We start from the raw sequence: 18,091 nt of genomic DNA, 5'->3' as shown, positions 1-18,091 counted from the left end.
GCCAAAACATTATATTGAAATATGGCATGAGAGGCCATTTTCGCTACAACCGGTGCTCCCCGACCCGCTCGCCGTCGCCCACGACCGCCAGACCGCCGCGCCACCGTTCCCTGCCACCGCCGGCCGCTGTTCTCCGTGGATGCGCCCGCTCCAGCCACCTCAGCCCCAACCGAGCCCACCCCTAGGTCCCTCTCGCCCTCCTCTTGCTCCTCCCCCTATTTCCCCTCGCCGCCGGCCGCCGTAGGCACCGGAATCCGGCCGCCCGACGCTCCCTGTTTCAAACCCCAGCCATGGACCTCGGGTTGAGAAGAAACAAAAACCCGGGGGGTTATTTGAATAGGCCGTGACTCAGATGAATAGTAGTAGCAAGGGTTCCTTTGTAATTTTTTGCAGTGAACTTTGAAATTCAATAGAAATTCGTAAAAAATTCGTAAAATAGCAAATCTAGTTGTTCTGGAATCCTTGAGAGTAGCTCTTTGCAGTAGAATCATAATAAGCTGGGTGTTTGTTGCAAGTTTTTGCAGTACAAGTTGATTTGTGTCACTAGGTAAATAAAGACTAGTTGTTTTATCTTTTTCTTAACTGATGATTGAAGCCATATCTTGCAGTGAAATGTTTATGGTGATTTACTCATGTGACACAAGTATTGCTATAAAAATTTCGTGGTCAGTTCTCATGTGTAGCTATTTCTCTGATTTAAAACTTGTTTAGTAGACTTTAATTATGATAAATAGTTTATGCGGATGATAAATCTTGAAAATATTTTTGAGTGATCTTTTTGAATAGTTTATCTTGTACATGAAGTTTGAGCCCCAGTTCATGATTAGAACAGGAGCTAAAAATGAATCTTGTTAATCTAATGTCTGTTTTGTTTATTTTCTTAGAATTAATTCTGTGTAGATAAAATCATGAAAAATTCACAGTAGCTAATTCATCCCTGCGTAGATCTACTGTTAAATTTTAAGCTTCTGTTTTGCTATAGTTTAGCCTGTATAATTCAATCTTGTTCTAGGTGTGGTCTGAATGATTGAATTGTTATGAATAAATGGATACATGTTTTGGCATGAATTTTACAGGATAGATTACTCTATTCATATTCTGTTTAGAGTAATTTTTTCTAAATTTACTACTATATGTGTGCTGAGTTGTTGATTTATTAACAAACCATGATTTAATTGCTATAGGAACTACTCCCACTTACTTTATGAAGTTAGTATAGCTTTCTTGTGCTGTTGATCATGATGCCTTGTGTAGTTAGAAATGTTGAGTTACTACTCTATAAACGATTGCCCAATAAAATATGAATGCAAGTGTTTCGCTCTTTAACTGCGGGTTTTGTTTGAATTACAATTTTATAGTGAAGCAAATAATAAATTATTATCGTCACACAACTCATACATGTGCATTTCATATAGATTCGACTACTCTTGCTGACGGAACATACGAGCTGGTGCCCGAGTCCGAGAGTGAGCAGCGTGAAGCTCAGGTGAATCTAACTGAAGCTACTGAAGACCTGAACCCGATTTCGGAAGAGCCCAGATCCAGCTACGCCCAGGAAGGCAAGCCCCGGAGCATGTCCTTCTATTTTTAAATTTATGCAACTTATTATCATTCCTATCTATTTGTGCATTTAAGTTTACAGGAGTTGACTGGAACCTTAGTTGCATAATCCTAGGTACCGATGCCTGAACACTAGTGTGTGTAGGTCGCTAGTTGGCTATGCTAATTGTTCGGTAGAAGTCGAGTGATTTCCTGTCACTCGCGAGAAATTATAGGAGTTGGGTGTTTACTACTTACTACAACTATAAGGTCTACGGGCGGGGTCGTGATACTCGGGATGCCCCGTCTGTTTAGTGAAAAGTGATAAGGCCGCAATGTGTGGTAGTGGTGGTTAAGCATTTGAACGTACTAATCACATGCCGAGAATATGGTAATCGGTAAGTTTAAGTACTGGATTGAACCGCAGCCAGAATATACTCCCCACCGTCTTGATGTCGTTCTCATCTAGCTAATGACGGGTGCAGAGCCGGGCTCTGTAGTCGAGGGCGGTGGGCCTGTTCCGTGAAGCGGGAATTGAAGGGAAAAGCTGCACGTGTGACTCTGGGAGTAAACACGTGACGTGTGTTTAGGTCTGCCTGGCCAGGTTAATAAATTCGATTCGAATCGTCTGTTTCTCACCGGTTATTGAGACTGCTTAACCCTTTTACCACATAGAGTAATAAGTGGAATATGTATGCTGATGAATATTCTTGGATGATGAAAGATAATTGTTTTCCACCATGTTTGCTACTGGATAGATGCTAATGTAGAATGGTTAATTGAACTAGAACTTGCAAGCAAAAATCTGAAAATAAGGACTTACTCTTTGTGGCTTTTAGCAAAAGCAAACCCCCACAAGCCAAAAGGCTTGCATATCTAGTTAAAGGACTAAGTATATCCTAGTCGGGTAAGCCTTACTGAGTATGAGTATACTCAGCCTTGCTTGTGGCTCATTTTGTTTCAGGAGATACTTTGGAGGACATGTTTGCCAGTCTGATCTGGCCTTGCACTCTTCCGCCTGGTTGGTCCGTGGAGTGGGATACGTCCCCAGCCACCGATGACAAGAACGAGTGATGTCATGAAATGGGCTTCATCGTGACACCCATGTCGACGTTAGTTTCGCATGTTTACTTTCCGCTAAAATAAAGGACTCTGGTGAATTTCTTTTATGTTGGTTTTGCAAAGCACTTTGTTAAGTGTGGAGCTTGGTTTGTAATCCTGCAGTTATGTTAAATTCTATGTGTTGTAATATATGGTGTATTGTTGTAATCTCTGGACTCACCTTCGCGTGAGTTATGCTGCTTTGTTCGATCCAGGTTTAAGTGGTTTTATCAGGAATTTACCCGACGAACCTCCGATGTGCTCCGTCTGCTGTGCGAGTTAAACCTAATTGCCTTTGCAATGATGGTTAGCGCACTTAAGCCGGTTTATGTCGGGCGGTTCTGCCACAGCTGGTATCAGAGCCGAACAAAGCGTGCACCGGAGAATGATAGGAGTTTCGAATAATTTTCTTAAAAGTTTGACCACAAAAATTGCGTTTGCAAAATACGTTGGTTCGTTAAGGATGGTGCCTAGTTCGTAAAGCCCTAGGGAAATTATGGGAAGTTACTAGGTGCCTATCTAACCTATGTTTGAATTACAATTTTATAGAGAAGCAAATAATAAATTATTATCGTCACACAACTCATACATGTGCATTTCATATAGATTCGACTACTCTTGCTGACGGAACATACGAGCTGGTGCCCGAGTCCGAGAGTGAGCAGCGTGAAGCTCAGGTGAATCTAACTGAAGCTACTGAAGACCTGAACCCGATTTCGGAAGAGCCCAGATCCAGCTACGCCCAGGAAGGCAAGCCCCGGAGCATGTCCTTCTATTTTTAAATTTATGCAACTTATTATCGTTCCTATCTATTTGTGCATTTAAGTTTACAGGAGTTGACTGGAACCTTAGTTGCATAATCCTAGGTACCGATGCCTGAATACTAGTGTGTGTAGGTCGCTAGTTGGCTATGCTAATTGTTCGGTAGAAGTCGAGTGATTTCCTGTCATTCGCGAGAAATAATAGGAGTTGGGTGTTTACTACTTACTACAACTATAAGGTCTACGGGCGGGGTCGTGATACTCGGGATGCCCCGTCTGTTTAGTGAAAAGTGATAAGGCCGCAGTGTGTGGTAGTGGTGGTTAAGCGTTTGAACGTACTAATCACATGCCGAGAATATGGTAATCGGTAAGCTTAAGTACTGGATTGAACCGCAGCCAGAATATACTCCCCACCGTCTTGACGTCGTTCTCATCTAGCTAATGACGGGTGCAGAGCCGGGCTCTGTAGTCGAGGGCGGTGGGCCTGCTCCATGAAGCGGGAATTGAAGGGAAAAGTTGCACGTGTGACTCTGGGAGTAACCATGTGACTTGTGTTTAGGCCTACCTGGCCAGGTTAACAAATTCGATTCAAATCGTCCGTTTCTCACCGGTTATTGAGACTGCTTAACCCTTTTACCACATAGAGTAATAAGTGGAATATGTATGCTGATGAATATTGTTGGATGATGAAAGATAATTGTTTTCCACCATGTTTGCTACTGGATAGATGCTAATGTAGAATGGTTAATTGAACTAGAACTTGCAAGCAAAAATATGAAAATAAGGACTTACTCTTTGTGGCTTTTAGCAAAAACAAACCCCCACAAGCCAAAAGCCTTGCATGTTTAGTTAAAGGACTAAAGTATATCCTAGTTGGGTAAGCCTTGCTAAGTATTAGTATACTCAGCCTTGCTTGTGGCTCATTTTATTTCAGGAGATACTTTGGAGGACATGTTTGCCAGTCTGACCTGGCCTTGCACTCTTCCGCCTGGTTGGTCCGTGGAGTGGGATACGTCCCCGGCCACCGATGACAAGAACGAGTGATGTCATGAAATGGGCTTCATCGTGACACCCATGTCGACGTTTGTTTCACGTGTTTACTTTCTGCTAAAATAAAGGACTCTGGTGAATTTCTTTTATGTTGGTTTTGCAAAGCACTTTGTTAAGTGTGGAGCTTGGTTTGTAATCCTGCAGTTATGTTAAATTCTCTGTGTTGTAATATATGGTGTATTGTTGTAATCTCTGGACTTGACTTCGCATGAGTTATGCTGCTTTGTTCGATCCAGGTTTAAGTGGTTTTATCGTGAATTTACCTAACGAACCTCCGATGTGCTCCGTCTGCTGTGCGAGTTAAACCAAATTGCCTTTGCAACGATAGTTAGTGCACTTAAGCTGGTTTATGTCGGACGGTTCTGCCACAAGTACTCCTACTGGCCAGTAGTTGATAGCGGTCTCTAGCAAGACGTGTCAACTCCTAAGGGCGCGCGAATCATATCTGTCGATCCGTCACAATCTTATACATGTTGTTCCCTTTGCCTCACCATATTTGGTCTAGTTTGAAGCCGACTACTCTTTCTCGATCCTGTGATTCGGAATTCTTGGTTAACTCTTAACCCTAGCATGGCCATGCATTTCTGGATCCGAATCACTCAAGGGGCCTAGAGATATCTCTCTTGTAGAGAGGGGCAAATCCCATCTTGACCGACTATGTCTCACAGCATGCTTCTTGACAGACCCGAAAACCACCTTTATAACTACCCAGTTACGGTGTAGCGTTTGATGGCTCCTAAGTAAGTCGGTTCACATATTGAGTACATACGACGATTTCAGGTCTTAGGACACAGCGTACATATTGTGTAATGAGAAGTCATCATCTCGTGTTGGGTCAGTTCTGTCTCATGTCTCACATGAACACACATTATTAGTTTGACATCCCCATGTCCATGACTTGTGAAACGTAGTCAATCAACTAATATATGTGCTAGTCTAATATTCATGTGTGTCCTCACATGAACTCGACTAGGAACATTTTAGAATATCCATACAAGTAAATAGTTTCACAAATACTTCACATAAGCATTAATCAATACAAGTTGTCATCCATGGATATTCAAGGAATTAATCATGAATATAAGGAAATATGATTGTCTCTAAGGCATATTTCCAACAGTCGCCGCCACCGCGTCCCGCACCGCCGTGGCTGGCGGTGCTATTCCCCTCCCCGTGCTGCCCCTCCACGTCCGCGTCCATGGCCCAAGGCTCCACCTTCGGCAGCTGGGGCTCGACCTCCTCGCCGGATCTGGGGTCTGCTTGACCAGATCTCACCGGAGCGGAGCTGGGATGCAGGGGGGGTGGGCTGAGCTGCGACGGGCCGGCATCGGCAGAATGGCGGTCCGGAGCAGCAACGGGGCGCGCCAGGCAGAGCTATGCCTCGACCGGCTCCTCCTCGGCGGAGCTCGGCCGCGGCTCCCGGCAATGTGGTAGGCCGAGGACCCCAGCAGCGGCGGGGGGCCAATCTTCTCCTCCTTCTCCTCTCTCCCTCACGGCCGCACGGCGAGCGGGTGGTGGCTGACCAGGTTGGGCCCGCAGAACGCCGCCTCCGCTCCAGCTGTCTAAGGGGCATGGCGCCCTGCGCCTCCTCCTCTGCGACGCCCTCATCATCGCCATCGCCGCGGCGCTCCTCCGAACCCCGGCCATGTGGCCTGCCAGGCGCCAAATGCGGCCGCCGTGGATCCAGATCCAGCGGCATGGTGAGTGGGGAATAGGAAATTTGGAGTTAAGGGAGCTGTACCGTGCCATCGCCGGGATCCCCAAAGACCACAAGGGGTGAGGCATGCGTGATGCTTGCTACTTATCATCAAGTTCCTTTCAGTTTGCTGTCGCATTGATACAATATGATCCTTTTTTCAATTGACAGCATGACCAAGGAGTACTTCAACTTAGTCCTGATCATGGGCCGCCCGATCCGATGAACCTGATCCGACTCGTCCGAAAAAGCCCGATCCGAACCGACCCGAAAAATGCACGGGCCGGGCATGGGGCGTTTTTTTAACCCGGCCATAAATTCGGGTTGGGCTCGGGCTGAAAATTTAGCCCGTGGGCCGACCCGACGGGCTGAGAAAAATCGGTCATCCTGTGCAGCCCCCACACACTCCTAACAGCCTAGCCCATCAGTGTGACATAAATACTTGTTTCCAACCCTAACTCCCCGTTTCTGCTCCCACCAGCCTCCATACCTTGGCCGTCGGCACACAAGCGCAACCACGGGGCAGCAGGAAAGCCACCCCAGCGACCCCTCACCTCTCCGGCAAGCCGCCCCGGCACCCCCTCTCCTCTCTGGCAAGCCGTCCCCTTCGGCCCTCCCAACACCGGCAAGTCTCTTCCCTCCCCTATCTCTTCCGCTTGGGCTGCGTCAGTGCTTCTCTGTTCTAGTGTTCTCTCATCTGCTTTGATGTGTCTACATGATTGGTACCGTGAGAAGATGGATGAAGGTAAGGCTGCCTGCAGCGGGGACCTTTAAAGCTCCCTTCAGGACTTTTACCGCACGGAAGAGCTGCAGCGGCACACTGTAAGCAGTCCGCTACCATTGCGGAAGCAGGCCGTCCCTCCAAATCCAGCGTACTTCCCGTTCCTCCTCTACAGAACCACGTGGCGCGGGGCCCACCACGGCGCCTTGCCCCTCCGCGGCCACGGACGCCGTGAGGAGCCTCGCCGCTCGCCGCCCTCGGGCCTGCAACGCTGCCCGACGCGACGCCGCCGCCACCGGACCGCATGCCGGCCTCTGCCCTGCCGCGCACCGCCGTCCGCGCCGGCCGCCGAGCCCCGTGCGCTCCACCAAATTATTGTGATACCAAAGGCTTAGGGCCAGCCTTTTCCATAAAACATTTATTAGTGGAACTTCTTTAGCTTTGTCTTACTCATGAAAAACATGCACTTTTATTAATATCCTTATTCACCTTTGTGTGGTCGATGTGGGTCCACTCGTTGCATATGGTGAACACTTAAGTGATGATTTACGTATTGTCAGCATGGTTCTCCAAAATTATTGTTTAAAAGTGTAGTTTTGTGATAGTTATATCAAACTTATTGCGACTTTGTGAAACTAAGTCTTTTTAATAGTTGCACCTGATGTAAATCTTGTAGAAAATGCTGATACTAGTTTTGTTGTGGAGTTTTTGTGCATGGGTTGCTGTGTTTTGCCCATCTTTTCCATGCAGGTAGGCATTACCCATCTCCTTGTATTTATGTTGACTCTGAATCAATTGTCCAGAAAGATGGAATCCAACACCAACAAGCTTCAAAACCTCCATATCACCTCCAATGAGGAAACATATCCTGTTCCCGAGATTGATTGCACGGATGATGAAGATGACGAGGTCATGGAGCCTCAAGTAACATTAGGTTTCATAGATGAGCCTGAGGAACCAGAGGACTGGCATCTTCTTCTCCCACAACACTTCCCCAACAAAGCTGGCGGTGTTCCGGTGCATACAAAACACAGTTGCATTATACTGACTTAACGATGATGCTGTTTGTATTTTCTCCGGTTTTGACATGGTTTGAATTTTTTCAGGCCTGGCTTGATCCTGTGAATTTGCCATCAGGCAAGTCGAGGAGCTGTGACTTCTGTGGCGAGCCACTGCGCTTTGTTCTCCAGGTTTTTCTTCATATACAAGAATACATATTGTTCATATTCAGGATTGGCAGCAAACTTTGTTGCTTGTATGCAGGTTTATGCACCAATTCACTCGAAAGAAACAGCCTACCACCGGACATTGTTTGTGTTCATGTGCCCTTCAATGGCATGCTTACTCCTAGACCAGCATGAACAGGGGAAGGACAGAGCTGCGAATCCTAAAAGAAGGTAAATGAATTTCAGTTTTTTATCATAGTGTTATGCGATATTTCCATTGCTTATGTTGGTCAGTTGGAGTAAATTGGATTGCAGTGTGAAGGTTTTCCGGTGCCAGCTGGCCCAGGACAATGCATTTTATCAACTTGAAGAACATGAAGGATGCAGTGAATCCATTGAGTCACAGTGTGCTGGAGGTATTTTTGTTTGCTTAATATTGTTTATCTTCTCCGTGCATGTATATTATTTAGTTGCACTTGATTTGCTCTGTATTTGAATTTTTGGGACAGACATGCAAGACTTCCTGTTGTCAATAAACTGAATTGTGTGTAAGATAAAGAAAGAATTGATGCAGTTTTGCACACGTCATCATGTCTTGGTGCACATGCACATCCCATGCCTTGGTAGTTGTCTAGGCATCAATAAAGGACACAGGGCATCACATTTTTATATTCCAAAAGCAATGTGCTTCATACTTCTTTTTGGCATCAACCTCTAGAAAACACTTTTCTTGCTGATGAATTAAATTTCTTATATGTTTTTGAGAAAAGTTACAGAGGTCCCCAGTCCCCTGCTAAATGCTCAATACAAAAGATAAAGAATAAAGAGACAATAATCCATGACAGACAACACAGCTTGTCAGTAGTAAACAGCACCAGATGTTATGCAGTCAAGCCTAAATATGTGATTAGAATTTCCCTACCAGCTCGCATTTAGCATATCATTTGTACCAAGCGACTAATGTTATATTACAATATATGCATCGCTATATAGGTTGTAAGCATTAAATCATATCTTTTATGGCTTTGAAATGTTTCTGTTAGGACCACGTGCTCAGCTTTGCCATTGGTGTGGTACATGGAAAGGTGAAAAAAGATGTAGCGTCTGTAGAAAAGCATACTACTGTTCCAAGAAGCATCAGGTATTCAATAATTCACAATCATCACGATGCATTAGCTGGATCTTTTTTGTGTCTGCTTCCTAAATCATTAGATATCGCTATTTGGAGGAATCACTTCAATGTTCTTATACAGGAATTGGATTGGCGTAGCAGTCACAAGAATGAATGTCATCAAATTCTAGGTGCACCCAATGATTCTGATTCTATTTTGCCAGATGCAAGGAAAGGTAGATTTGTTTTGAGTGCTCTTTTGTCTCTTATGGTTGTATTTCTGGTTGCTTCATGATGTTTCTTTGTGTGCCAATTAGTTCCAGTATTTGCTGGCGCGGCATGGCCTGAATATACGGTGGTTGATGAAACTGAAAAGCCTCCCCGTTTTGCTAATTGTGATGGCAATAGCTCAGAATTGTATGTGGTGCAAGGACAAAACGAACCAGATCACATGTTGTCTTTGATGGATGAGTTTGAGGTTTTTTTCTTGTGCATACTTCGTGAACAATCTTTGGTGAAGTACCAGTGTTATACTTTTCTTTATTTAGTACAATATCTGTGTAGGCTGATGCTGACAACAGATGCTGGGCATCTTTTCTAGACCGCATCTCAAGAGCTCCACATCAAGTGCTGAGGTATGTGTCAATGGGTTTTCCTGGATGGTGGATGTAATTGTATTACTGTTATATTCCATTTTGAAGTGAATTTTAATTTTGAATAGGAATACTAGAGATGGGTCTGAGTGCCTTGCCACAACCCCTATTGGAGCATCATTGTATTTCAAATCGATTTAATGATGCCCATTATATCAATAGGCTAAATAAAGCAATAATGTATGCGCAATATTGGTTTATTAACCATTTTAATTTAGTAATTTAAAGTATATTTCAATTTCAATAAAATGGTTTTGTATGATGAAGGGCCATGTGTTTTATTTTAACAAAACATTATAGATACAAAAATAAAACAGGATATTTTGAACAAGCATTGCAGATTGAGAGCTCTCTTGATTCAACGCATGATCTGCCACAAATAGCTGATATTGAGACATTATATGGATAATCTGCCACAAATAGCTGATGTAGAGACATGTGTTTCATTTTCATTTGATCCATCCCAGTTTTATTTGCATCTAAAATCTTGTACGACAAATCTCAGTGGCTGTTGAAATATGAGCAACTATAGGATGAGCAGGAAGCAGAGAGTTTTTTTTTTTGAAGCACAAGCTTAGTGCTTTAGATTGCATATAAGTACGTATATATAGTAAAATGACCAACTGCTGCTGTCCAGCAACTTGCAAACCGACCTACACTATTGCTGCAGTGCCTTTGCCAAATAACTTGCAAAAATCAACTTGACTACTACTATTTGGCTATTTGCTGTCAAAGACAGCTGCTAGACTTACTGACCAAGGGAAAAAGGGAAACTGACTTATACTAACGAGACTAAGACTAATACTAGTTAAATAAGCTAAGAACACATGGATCACTACTAACAATGGCTTCCAATTGATGTGATGATAGTAAGCTGTTTACTCTGATGAGCGGACACACTCCATTCATTGCATCATATGGTAATTTTAAGTTTACATAGTTCCCCTTTGTCAGACTATACTGTTTATTGACTCTTTCAGCCTTCTCTGTAATCGAATTGGTTTGTTTAGCTTCTATTTTCCTAAGCTCCACGTTCTCTGGTATTAGGACTGCAAATGAATCCATAGACCATAGGCCATCTCTCCTTTGGCAGCTTTGCTGTTTTTCCTTCCTGTATCTTGCATCTTGCTCTTCAGTTTCTTCTAATCGTTGATAGCGGAATTTGATCTTTATATTCATCAACCTTCATGTTTTCAAATTCGTCAAAGTCTGTTGACCTATCACATTTCTCTTTTATATACGCTGACACCTGACAGTACGGTTTTAAAGCATCGCCAAGGTGTCCAGGTGCTAAAAAATCCTAGGTGTCCCTGTCGCCTTTCTAAAAAGAGCAATAGAGGGGAAGGAAGGGGAAAGAATTGAATGGAAATCAATCAACAAGGCCCTGCAGCTGCTGCTGGTGCATCCCTGCTAGCTCCAGTGCATGTAGCCAGTGCAGTACTCACTCCAGCCAGCTGCAGAGCAGTCAGTCTGAAAGGGTGCAACTCAGTAAGGAGCAGAGAAGAGGTACCAGGAGGTCTGGAGGAGCTGTGGGCTGCCGGGGAGTGAGAAGACAGGGAGATGGGGAAGTGAGTAGTGGCACTGAGAATGGACTAGCGGAGGTGCTAAACAAATCGGAAGGAGATTGGCAGAACCTTATCTGCAAGCCAGCGGAGGTGCTAAACAAATCGGAAGGAGATTGGCAGAACCTTATCTGCAAGCCAGGGGAAGGTTATATCGGCTGCCTGGTGGGCTGGGCCATCCCTTACGTCTCCTTCCCAATTTTTTTTCTTTTTCTTTCTCATCCATGCTGCTGTCTTGCTTCTTCTGAGATTGTATCCTCGTTGCTTAGTCAATTAGAAGGTGGTCCAACACCATGTCTCACCTTACCGCCTTGAGAACTTAGGCTGTTTGCACTCTTCATCCTCTATTTCCTTCCTCTAAAAGAAATATTCTGTCCTGGTCATCAAGATTCTCTCCTCTATACCACTTTCCTCCACACCCATGCATTGTCTATATCTCTATTCTATACCAACTACTCGCTATGGGACCCACACATCAGACTTTTTTTTTACTCCCCGCGCCCTCCCTTCTCGTTCTCTCCCTCTCCTCCCTCCCCAATTCCCATGCTCTCTCCCTCTCCGGCGCGACCTCTCTCCCTCTCCCTCTCTCTCCGGGCAGATTCTTCGCCGGCCGCGGCAGTGAGGCGGTGCTGGTCAACGAGGGCGGCTGCCACGGCGGTGAGGTGGCGTTGGTCCACGAGGGCGGTCGTCGTGCCATGGCCGGCGTGGTGGTGCCCTCCGTGTCGTCGGGCACGAGACCGCCGTGGCACGAGCCGGCGGCGGTGGGGGACGAGCTGCCCGGCGGTGGCGGGGAAGTTGCCACCATGGCGGGCCTCCTGGAGCTCCGTCGCGCGCCATGGCGGGCCTCCTCGAGCTTCGCCGGATCTGGCGGCCATGGCGGTTCCAGCCACGCCGCGCGCTTCCGGCCGGCTGTGGTCTGCCGCTGCCTTTGCTCTACTCCTTTCCCTCTCCACGCGTGCAGCGAGGTGGTTGCCACGCTGGCCGATGGCTTTCATTCTGGAAGCCTGTTATTCCTAGCGAAAGCGAGCTTGTCCGCTTGGGTAGCGGACGCTTCCCAGGATGCCGCTGCAGGAGATTTTCTGCTATATGGCTCCTGCAAGATGCTGTATAGGATGCCAGTGCGAGCAGACTTAGGCTGACAGTTCTTCCCTAACTTCCTGAATACTTAAAGCACATCTTAGCACTTCTGGTCCCACTAGATGTTACTTGGCTCGGAAAGATCCATTTGTGGCTTTGACTTCGTTCTTATCCTTAGGTTCAGATACTAATTGTATTTCTAATTTTCTATCCAGGGTCTTTAGTTTTGTTTGACATTTCAGCATTGTCATTGTCAATATCCCCAGTATTCGCTTCAAGACCTCCACATGTAGCCATCCTAGATGCACATTGAGAATGATAGGAGCAATTTTAATTTATATGTTTCTACTAGGAGACAAGGTCAGGTCGGTGGGATTTAGCTTTCTTGACCACTAAAACAAATACCATGGACAACAAGAAAAAGAAGGAACACACATGGTGTGCCTTAAACACACAGCAAGGAGTCAATATGGATTAAAGGATGAAAAGGAGGTTGCTACTTCGATAGTGATGCGGCGCAGATCTGCTTCAGATGTAGATCGCCATGGGATTGGGAGCCGGGAGGTAGGTTGACTGGTCCAGGCCTTCTCCACCTTTTCACATAAGAAATCGAAAGCAAATCCTAGGTGTAAGATGAAATTGCTCCCTGCGGACCATATTTTCTCTACCCCATTCTGCCTTACTGTGATATCAGGTTGATTGAAACCTGCTGCCGTTTGCTCTCCTCCCCGCGTTCCACGAATAAAGGTGGACGCGTGTCGTTCAACCTGAGATTTGGCTATTTTTCAAATAAGCCCTTCTACTTTCTACAAATTAGAACTAAGCCCAACTCATCAGGAACGAATAGTATCCACGTTTCTATATTTTCCACGTAGGCCCTAAAACTAATATTTATTTTGATATGTAGGACCTCAACCCTGTCCCTCTCCTGTGAGGCAATTTTACATTTACCCCCTCCCGCTCCCGCAGCCTCGAATACTCGCTCTCCTTCCTCGCTCTCCTTCCTCGCTCCCCTCTGCTCTATCCCTCCCTTTCTCGCTCCTTGCTGCCGCCCTCTCTCCGACTCTCCCTTTCTGCTCTCTGTCCGCCTCGCCTTCTCCATCTCTGCCTATCTCCATCGTACCTACTCGCCGCCGCCGCTCGCTCCTGCAGTATCCGGATCCGGCGTGGGGCGCGCGTGGCTTGGAGTGAGGAGGCACGGGCCGGCCTAGGCACACAGTGGCCTCTCCCTCCCTCTCTGCTCTCTACATCCCCATTGTCGCCTCCCTTCCCCTTCTGTCTCTCCGCCTGCCTTCGTCGTGCAGAGGGAGCAGGAGGCGGGCGGAACTTTGCAGCACACATGGAGGCGGCTTGCAGTGTGGGTGGACGTGGGCTGGAGGTGGCCAGCTAGCCGGTGCAGAGGTTGCCGGGAGCACGCACACATGGAGGCGGGCGGGCACTGGCCATCCTGGAGGCGGTGGGCATGGAGATGGCCGGGAGCTTGTGACGCCTGCGGAGGCATGGCCACCAGCTTCAATGACGCCGCCATCACCATCGCGGGCCCCGCCGCCACGCAGCTAGCCACCATCTTTGTCCCCACATTCAGGCCGTCGCCGCATGTAACGAGCGCGCTTTTGGAGCAGCAACAGCAACAGCCACCGGTGGTGGAGGTGGACTCGTTGCTGGTGGTCCAGGGCAAGATCACCGTGCTCGAGGTCTTCACCCACCACGTCTCGCCCGCCAATCTCGCCCGCTGACTGCTCGTCTTCCGGTGCTGACAGTACTGCTCGGCTTGCCGGCCAAGATCTGATAATCGCATCAGCTTGGTTCATTGGTACTTGATAGTACTCTCAGCCTTAGTATCGAATTAGCTTCTTTGTGTTCGGTTCAGTCAGTGAAATTGTAAGATAAGCTCGGCCGATTGGTAAATTATATTAAATCCCATTGGTTCTGAAATTTCTTCTTCCAGTTTACCATAGTTACAAGATTTGTGTTGTGTTCTTGATGTTGTAGGTTATTACTGATAGATTGTTATGTGCTCAGAGTCAAGACCAAACAAAGAGTTTGTTCTTGAGATGGATGTTCCGATTAGACAATTCACAATTGGTCCCTTGTGTCAAGCAAACAAGATCAGGCAACTACTGTTTTTGGACACCTGAATGATGGATAGTGCACCCACGATGTATTTGTTACCATATGCTGTGTTTTTCTGTTGAATTTATCCTATACCATTCATGCCATTTGTCATATTTAACTACCTTCGATTTACTTATGTTTAATTGCACGTTTAATACCTTCGATTTGTTATATTCAATTGTTTAAATGGTAGGGTGTTCATCGCGCGCCTCATGTTCTAGTATTCTAAACTGAGAGACATTCCCAAGGCTAGCTCTTGTGTGCCTAAGTGTGAAAGGCACATGCTTGCGCAATGGCGCGGCACTTAGGTGTACCTAGAGGCGGCATGGATCCTCCTTGCTGCACTAGGCATTAGATGACAGGGATGTGTGGTGTGCCTAAGGAGCTGCGCTACTGCTACTTAAGTGGGACGTGCCAGATCTCGGGCAAGAAAAGGGGAATGGATTGGGGGACAAGCATGAGTGAGTGAAAAATTAGCGCTGAACACAATTTGATGGGCAAAATGGGTAAGTGACATTTATCCAGGATTGGGAAGTGCTGGCGGGACGTGCAGCTCTGCGAATCTGTAAACAATATTTTTTGATTTACTGAATACTATTTGATTCTAATGTTAGTCTTCTCTTACTGTTTGCCCCACTTTTTAAGCTCATCATCATGATTTTGTAATAAACCTCGTTCAGTTCTTTAGCTTGCTTCCATATTTGACCTGAGAACTATCTTGAGCATGCTTTCCATTATTTGGTTATGCAGGTACTGCAGGGAGGCAAAAGCAAAACCTCTTTGGGCGATGTCATCTGGGTCTCTGGCCACTGCAGCTATCCCGTCATGCATCTACTGTAGCGGTCCACTTCGCTATGAGTTTCAGGTTGGCCAGGTTTTCGTTTTTTAGCGCACTATTCAGTTTACTGGTTTCTGCAAAGGAAGATATATTGTTGAGATCCATGTATTATGATTTTCTTTTTTGCAGTATATTATGTTAAAGGAGAATAGCCCCACCCTTTGTAGAAAAAACCTGCCCCCCTAAGAAAAGGAAAGGGAGTAATTTATCTGCCTATACGGGCAGTCCTTGTGGAGTGTCATCTAGGTCCATGAACTTTAGAACTACATATAAGGGTCCATAAACTTGTCAAAGAATGCCATCTAGGTCCAAATTGCTGAAAATCCCCAACTTGTCAATATGAATCTCCACTAACAAGCCACATCAGCAACCATAGGGTTTTTTTGGGAACTTTAGGACTAGTTGACACATTTGAGAAGTCAGGTACTCAAATCTGCATTCTCAAAGATTATGGACGTGCATGGCACTCCATGAAAAGTTTTAAGGACCGACCGTGCATTTCACTCATTCTTTTGTTAATTTTCACCATTCACGATTTAGCTAGCTGTTTAGTACTATTAATAAGTATGCATATTTTGACAGTTTGCAACAGGCTAGCAAATCATAGTATATCCAGGTAAATGGGCATACCCTGAAGGATGGGTTGAAATTTACGAGCTGACAGCATTGCATAATGTTATAGTTTGTTGTGCTACACTCTGCTGTAACATGCATTGAATATATGAAACTTTACCTGCATGAAATGTGTATATAGTCAACGGATAGAGCATGGATGCAGGAATTAGTGGTGGTGATCCTGCATGGTCTGTTAGTGTCTGTGTGTACGTGTTTTCCAGCACTACGGTCGCCTGGCTGTGTCCACCCATCCATCCTGCTGTTGCCATGGATGGCACCGAAAATACAAGCATGTTGAGATTTTTCTTTTGTAATTCAACTTTTGGTTAGTTTTTTATGCAAACAAATTTAGTGCTTAAAATGCAAAATATATTTTGGATTAGAAAACGCAACCTTGCAGACTATTTTATCATGACCAGATAGGCAGATAGATTATTTTGCTTGGCATAAGTATTCTGATTGTATTCCTAGCACGGTCATTCATTAGACAATCATTAATTCCAATTTTTGGTGTGCAGATAATGCCACAGCTGCTCCATTTCTTCCATGTTGAAAATAAGCCCGACTCTCTTGATTGGGCAACAATAGTTGTGTTTACATGTCAAGGGTCCTGTGATCGAAATATCAATTACAAGGAAGAATTTGTATGGGTTCAGTTATACCCAACTACTGCGACAAGATACCGCAGTTCTGGTATGACCATGCACTTACAACATTTTTAGTGTATATGACCATTTTTTACTTTCTGATGCTATTCTAAAGATTTTTTTAGTAATCTATAAATCTGCATCACCAAATGAAGTGTGGCACTTTTCTGTTTCTATGTTCAAGTATCTGGGGTGGTATGATTAGGAAACTTTTTCTATAATATGCTGCGTGGGGTAGTCAAAATTTACCTAATATTATTGTTGTTTCTCCAAGGCTTAAAATTTAACCCTCACTGTGGACAACACCATGTACAAGTAAAAATCAAATATATTACATGAGATGTTGTCAAGTGGGCGAAAGGTGGCTCTGTTGAGCCCACTAAAGCAGAAACATCTTTTGTCAATGACACCCGCAGCGAGGCTCTCGCGGGCTAAGCGGCTAGCAGAGCGTGCTCTCAGGCAGCCAGCCCGGGTTCGAGTCTCGTTGCCTCCTTAGTGCAATGCGGGGTGGCTGTCTGCCTCTTCCTGTCTCATTTTTTTTCCAATGACACCCGCAAAAATCCTTCTTTATTAGATTTTTGCTGGTTTCATGAAAGATGGAATCATCTGAATCATGATTGGTTTACCTAATTTTTCTTGCTACATTATGTAGGTTCATGTCTTGTAAACTAATGTTCTGCTTTGGACTATTTGTTTCCATTTGAGACCTTTATAGTTCTTTCTTTCTAGGTTACCAATCTCCTTCAACGAATAAGATTCTCCGGTCCGATCTATAGATGTATGTGCACCTGTCATGGTGGAAGGGGGTGGAAGGTTGGGGGTGCTCACTCACCTCGCCAACCTGTCATGGTGCCAGTTGTATCAGTTCGTTCCATTATGTGTTGATCTTGTCACCTTCCTATTTACAGTTGCTGAGTTCTGCTAAACGCTCCAAGGCAATACTCCTATTGCATTTTATGTTGTTGAGTGCTGTCTGTTAAAACTAACAGATTATAATGTTCATTCTTCTGTTATTTATAGTTGTATTGTCTGGTGTGGACAATTGTTGAGATTAAATATTATATAATTTAGTGAAATATCCAGTTTACACCCTCGAACTATCACAAAAGTTTGATTTTCAATCAACTACGAAACCGGATAACAGAGGCCATCCAACTGTTCAAATCTGGATAAATTTAGCCCCTTATGTGGTTTTGAAGGTGGTTTTTCCATTTTGTGAGAATTAAAAATATTCAACTTTAAACTAAAAAATTTATAAGTAATTCATTTAAAATCTATTTTTTATTATATTCATAATATTTGTTTGCTTGTAGTTATAATTATGATTTTTGAATAACTAAGATTCAAATGAAGCAATAATAGATATGTTACATTTTTAGCAAAATTTTGGTACTACTATCATATTTTTCTGATTTAAAAAAATTAGTTTTGATTTTGTA

General features: G+C 44.8%; 1 protein-coding gene and 1 long non-coding RNA gene across 5 annotated transcripts; both read left to right on the top strand.

The window, feature by feature from the left end:
• Positions 1 to 6,594: 6,594 nt before the first annotated feature.
• LOC120672499 (programmed cell death protein 2-like) lies at positions 6,595 to 17,743 on the top strand. Of its 4 annotated transcripts, none has more exons than XM_039952923.1 (13): positions 6,609 to 6,772; positions 6,883 to 6,969; positions 7,672 to 7,885; positions 7,975 to 8,058; positions 8,132 to 8,265; positions 8,350 to 8,450; positions 9,078 to 9,175; positions 9,288 to 9,381; positions 9,463 to 9,623; positions 9,710 to 9,780; positions 15,303 to 15,417; positions 16,524 to 16,698; positions 17,382 to 17,743. In XM_039952923.1, exons 2-13 carry the CDS (start codon positions 6,887 to 6,889, stop codon positions 17,426 to 17,428), a joined length of 1,377 nt encoding a protein of 458 aa, XP_039808857.1. In that variant the 5' UTR covers positions 6,609 to 6,772; positions 6,883 to 6,886; the 3' UTR covers positions 17,429 to 17,743. The 4 variants fall into 4 exon arrangements, with proteins under 4 accessions (XP_039808859.1, XP_039808857.1, XP_039808858.1 ...); XM_039952924.1 differs by having other exon boundaries at positions 17,368 to 17,743; XM_039952925.1 differs by lacking the exon at positions 6,883 to 6,969 and having other exon boundaries at positions 6,595 to 6,772; positions 17,382 to 17,739.
• On the top strand, positions 9,787 to 14,651 carry LOC120672500. The gene is made up of 2 exons (XR_005674145.1): positions 9,787 to 14,340; positions 14,430 to 14,651. It is a non-coding gene; the product is annotated as an uncharacterized LOC120672500 (long non-coding RNA).
• Positions 17,744 to 18,091: the final 348 nt, after the last annotated feature.

This window comes from Panicum virgatum, chromosome 5N (assembly GCF_016808335.1).
Source record: "Panicum virgatum strain AP13 chromosome 5N, P.virgatum_v5, whole genome shotgun sequence".
In the NCBI taxonomy this organism is placed as follows: domain Eukaryota; kingdom Viridiplantae; phylum Streptophyta; class Magnoliopsida; order Poales; family Poaceae; genus Panicum; species Panicum virgatum.
The sequence above is the reverse complement of the archived record's forward strand: the minus strand, read 5'-3'. Positions and strand labels throughout refer to the sequence as shown.

What these genes read in the sequence shown, in the direction of transcription:
- LOC120672499 (XM_039952923.1), top strand. Translation starts at nt 6,887, where the DNA reads ATGAAGGTAAGGCTGCCTGCAGCGGGGACCTTTAAAGCTCCCTTCAGG. An exon ending in GCTGCGAATCCTAAAAGAAG is followed by an intron (nt 8,266 to 8,349) that starts GTAAATGAATTT and finishes ATTGGATTGCAG; the next exon opens with TGTGAAGGTTTTCCGGTGCC. An exon ending in CACTTCGCTATGAGTTTCAG is followed by an intron (nt 15,418 to 16,523) that starts GTTGGCCAGGTT and finishes TTTGGTGTGCAG; the next exon opens with ATAATGCCACAGCTGCTCCA.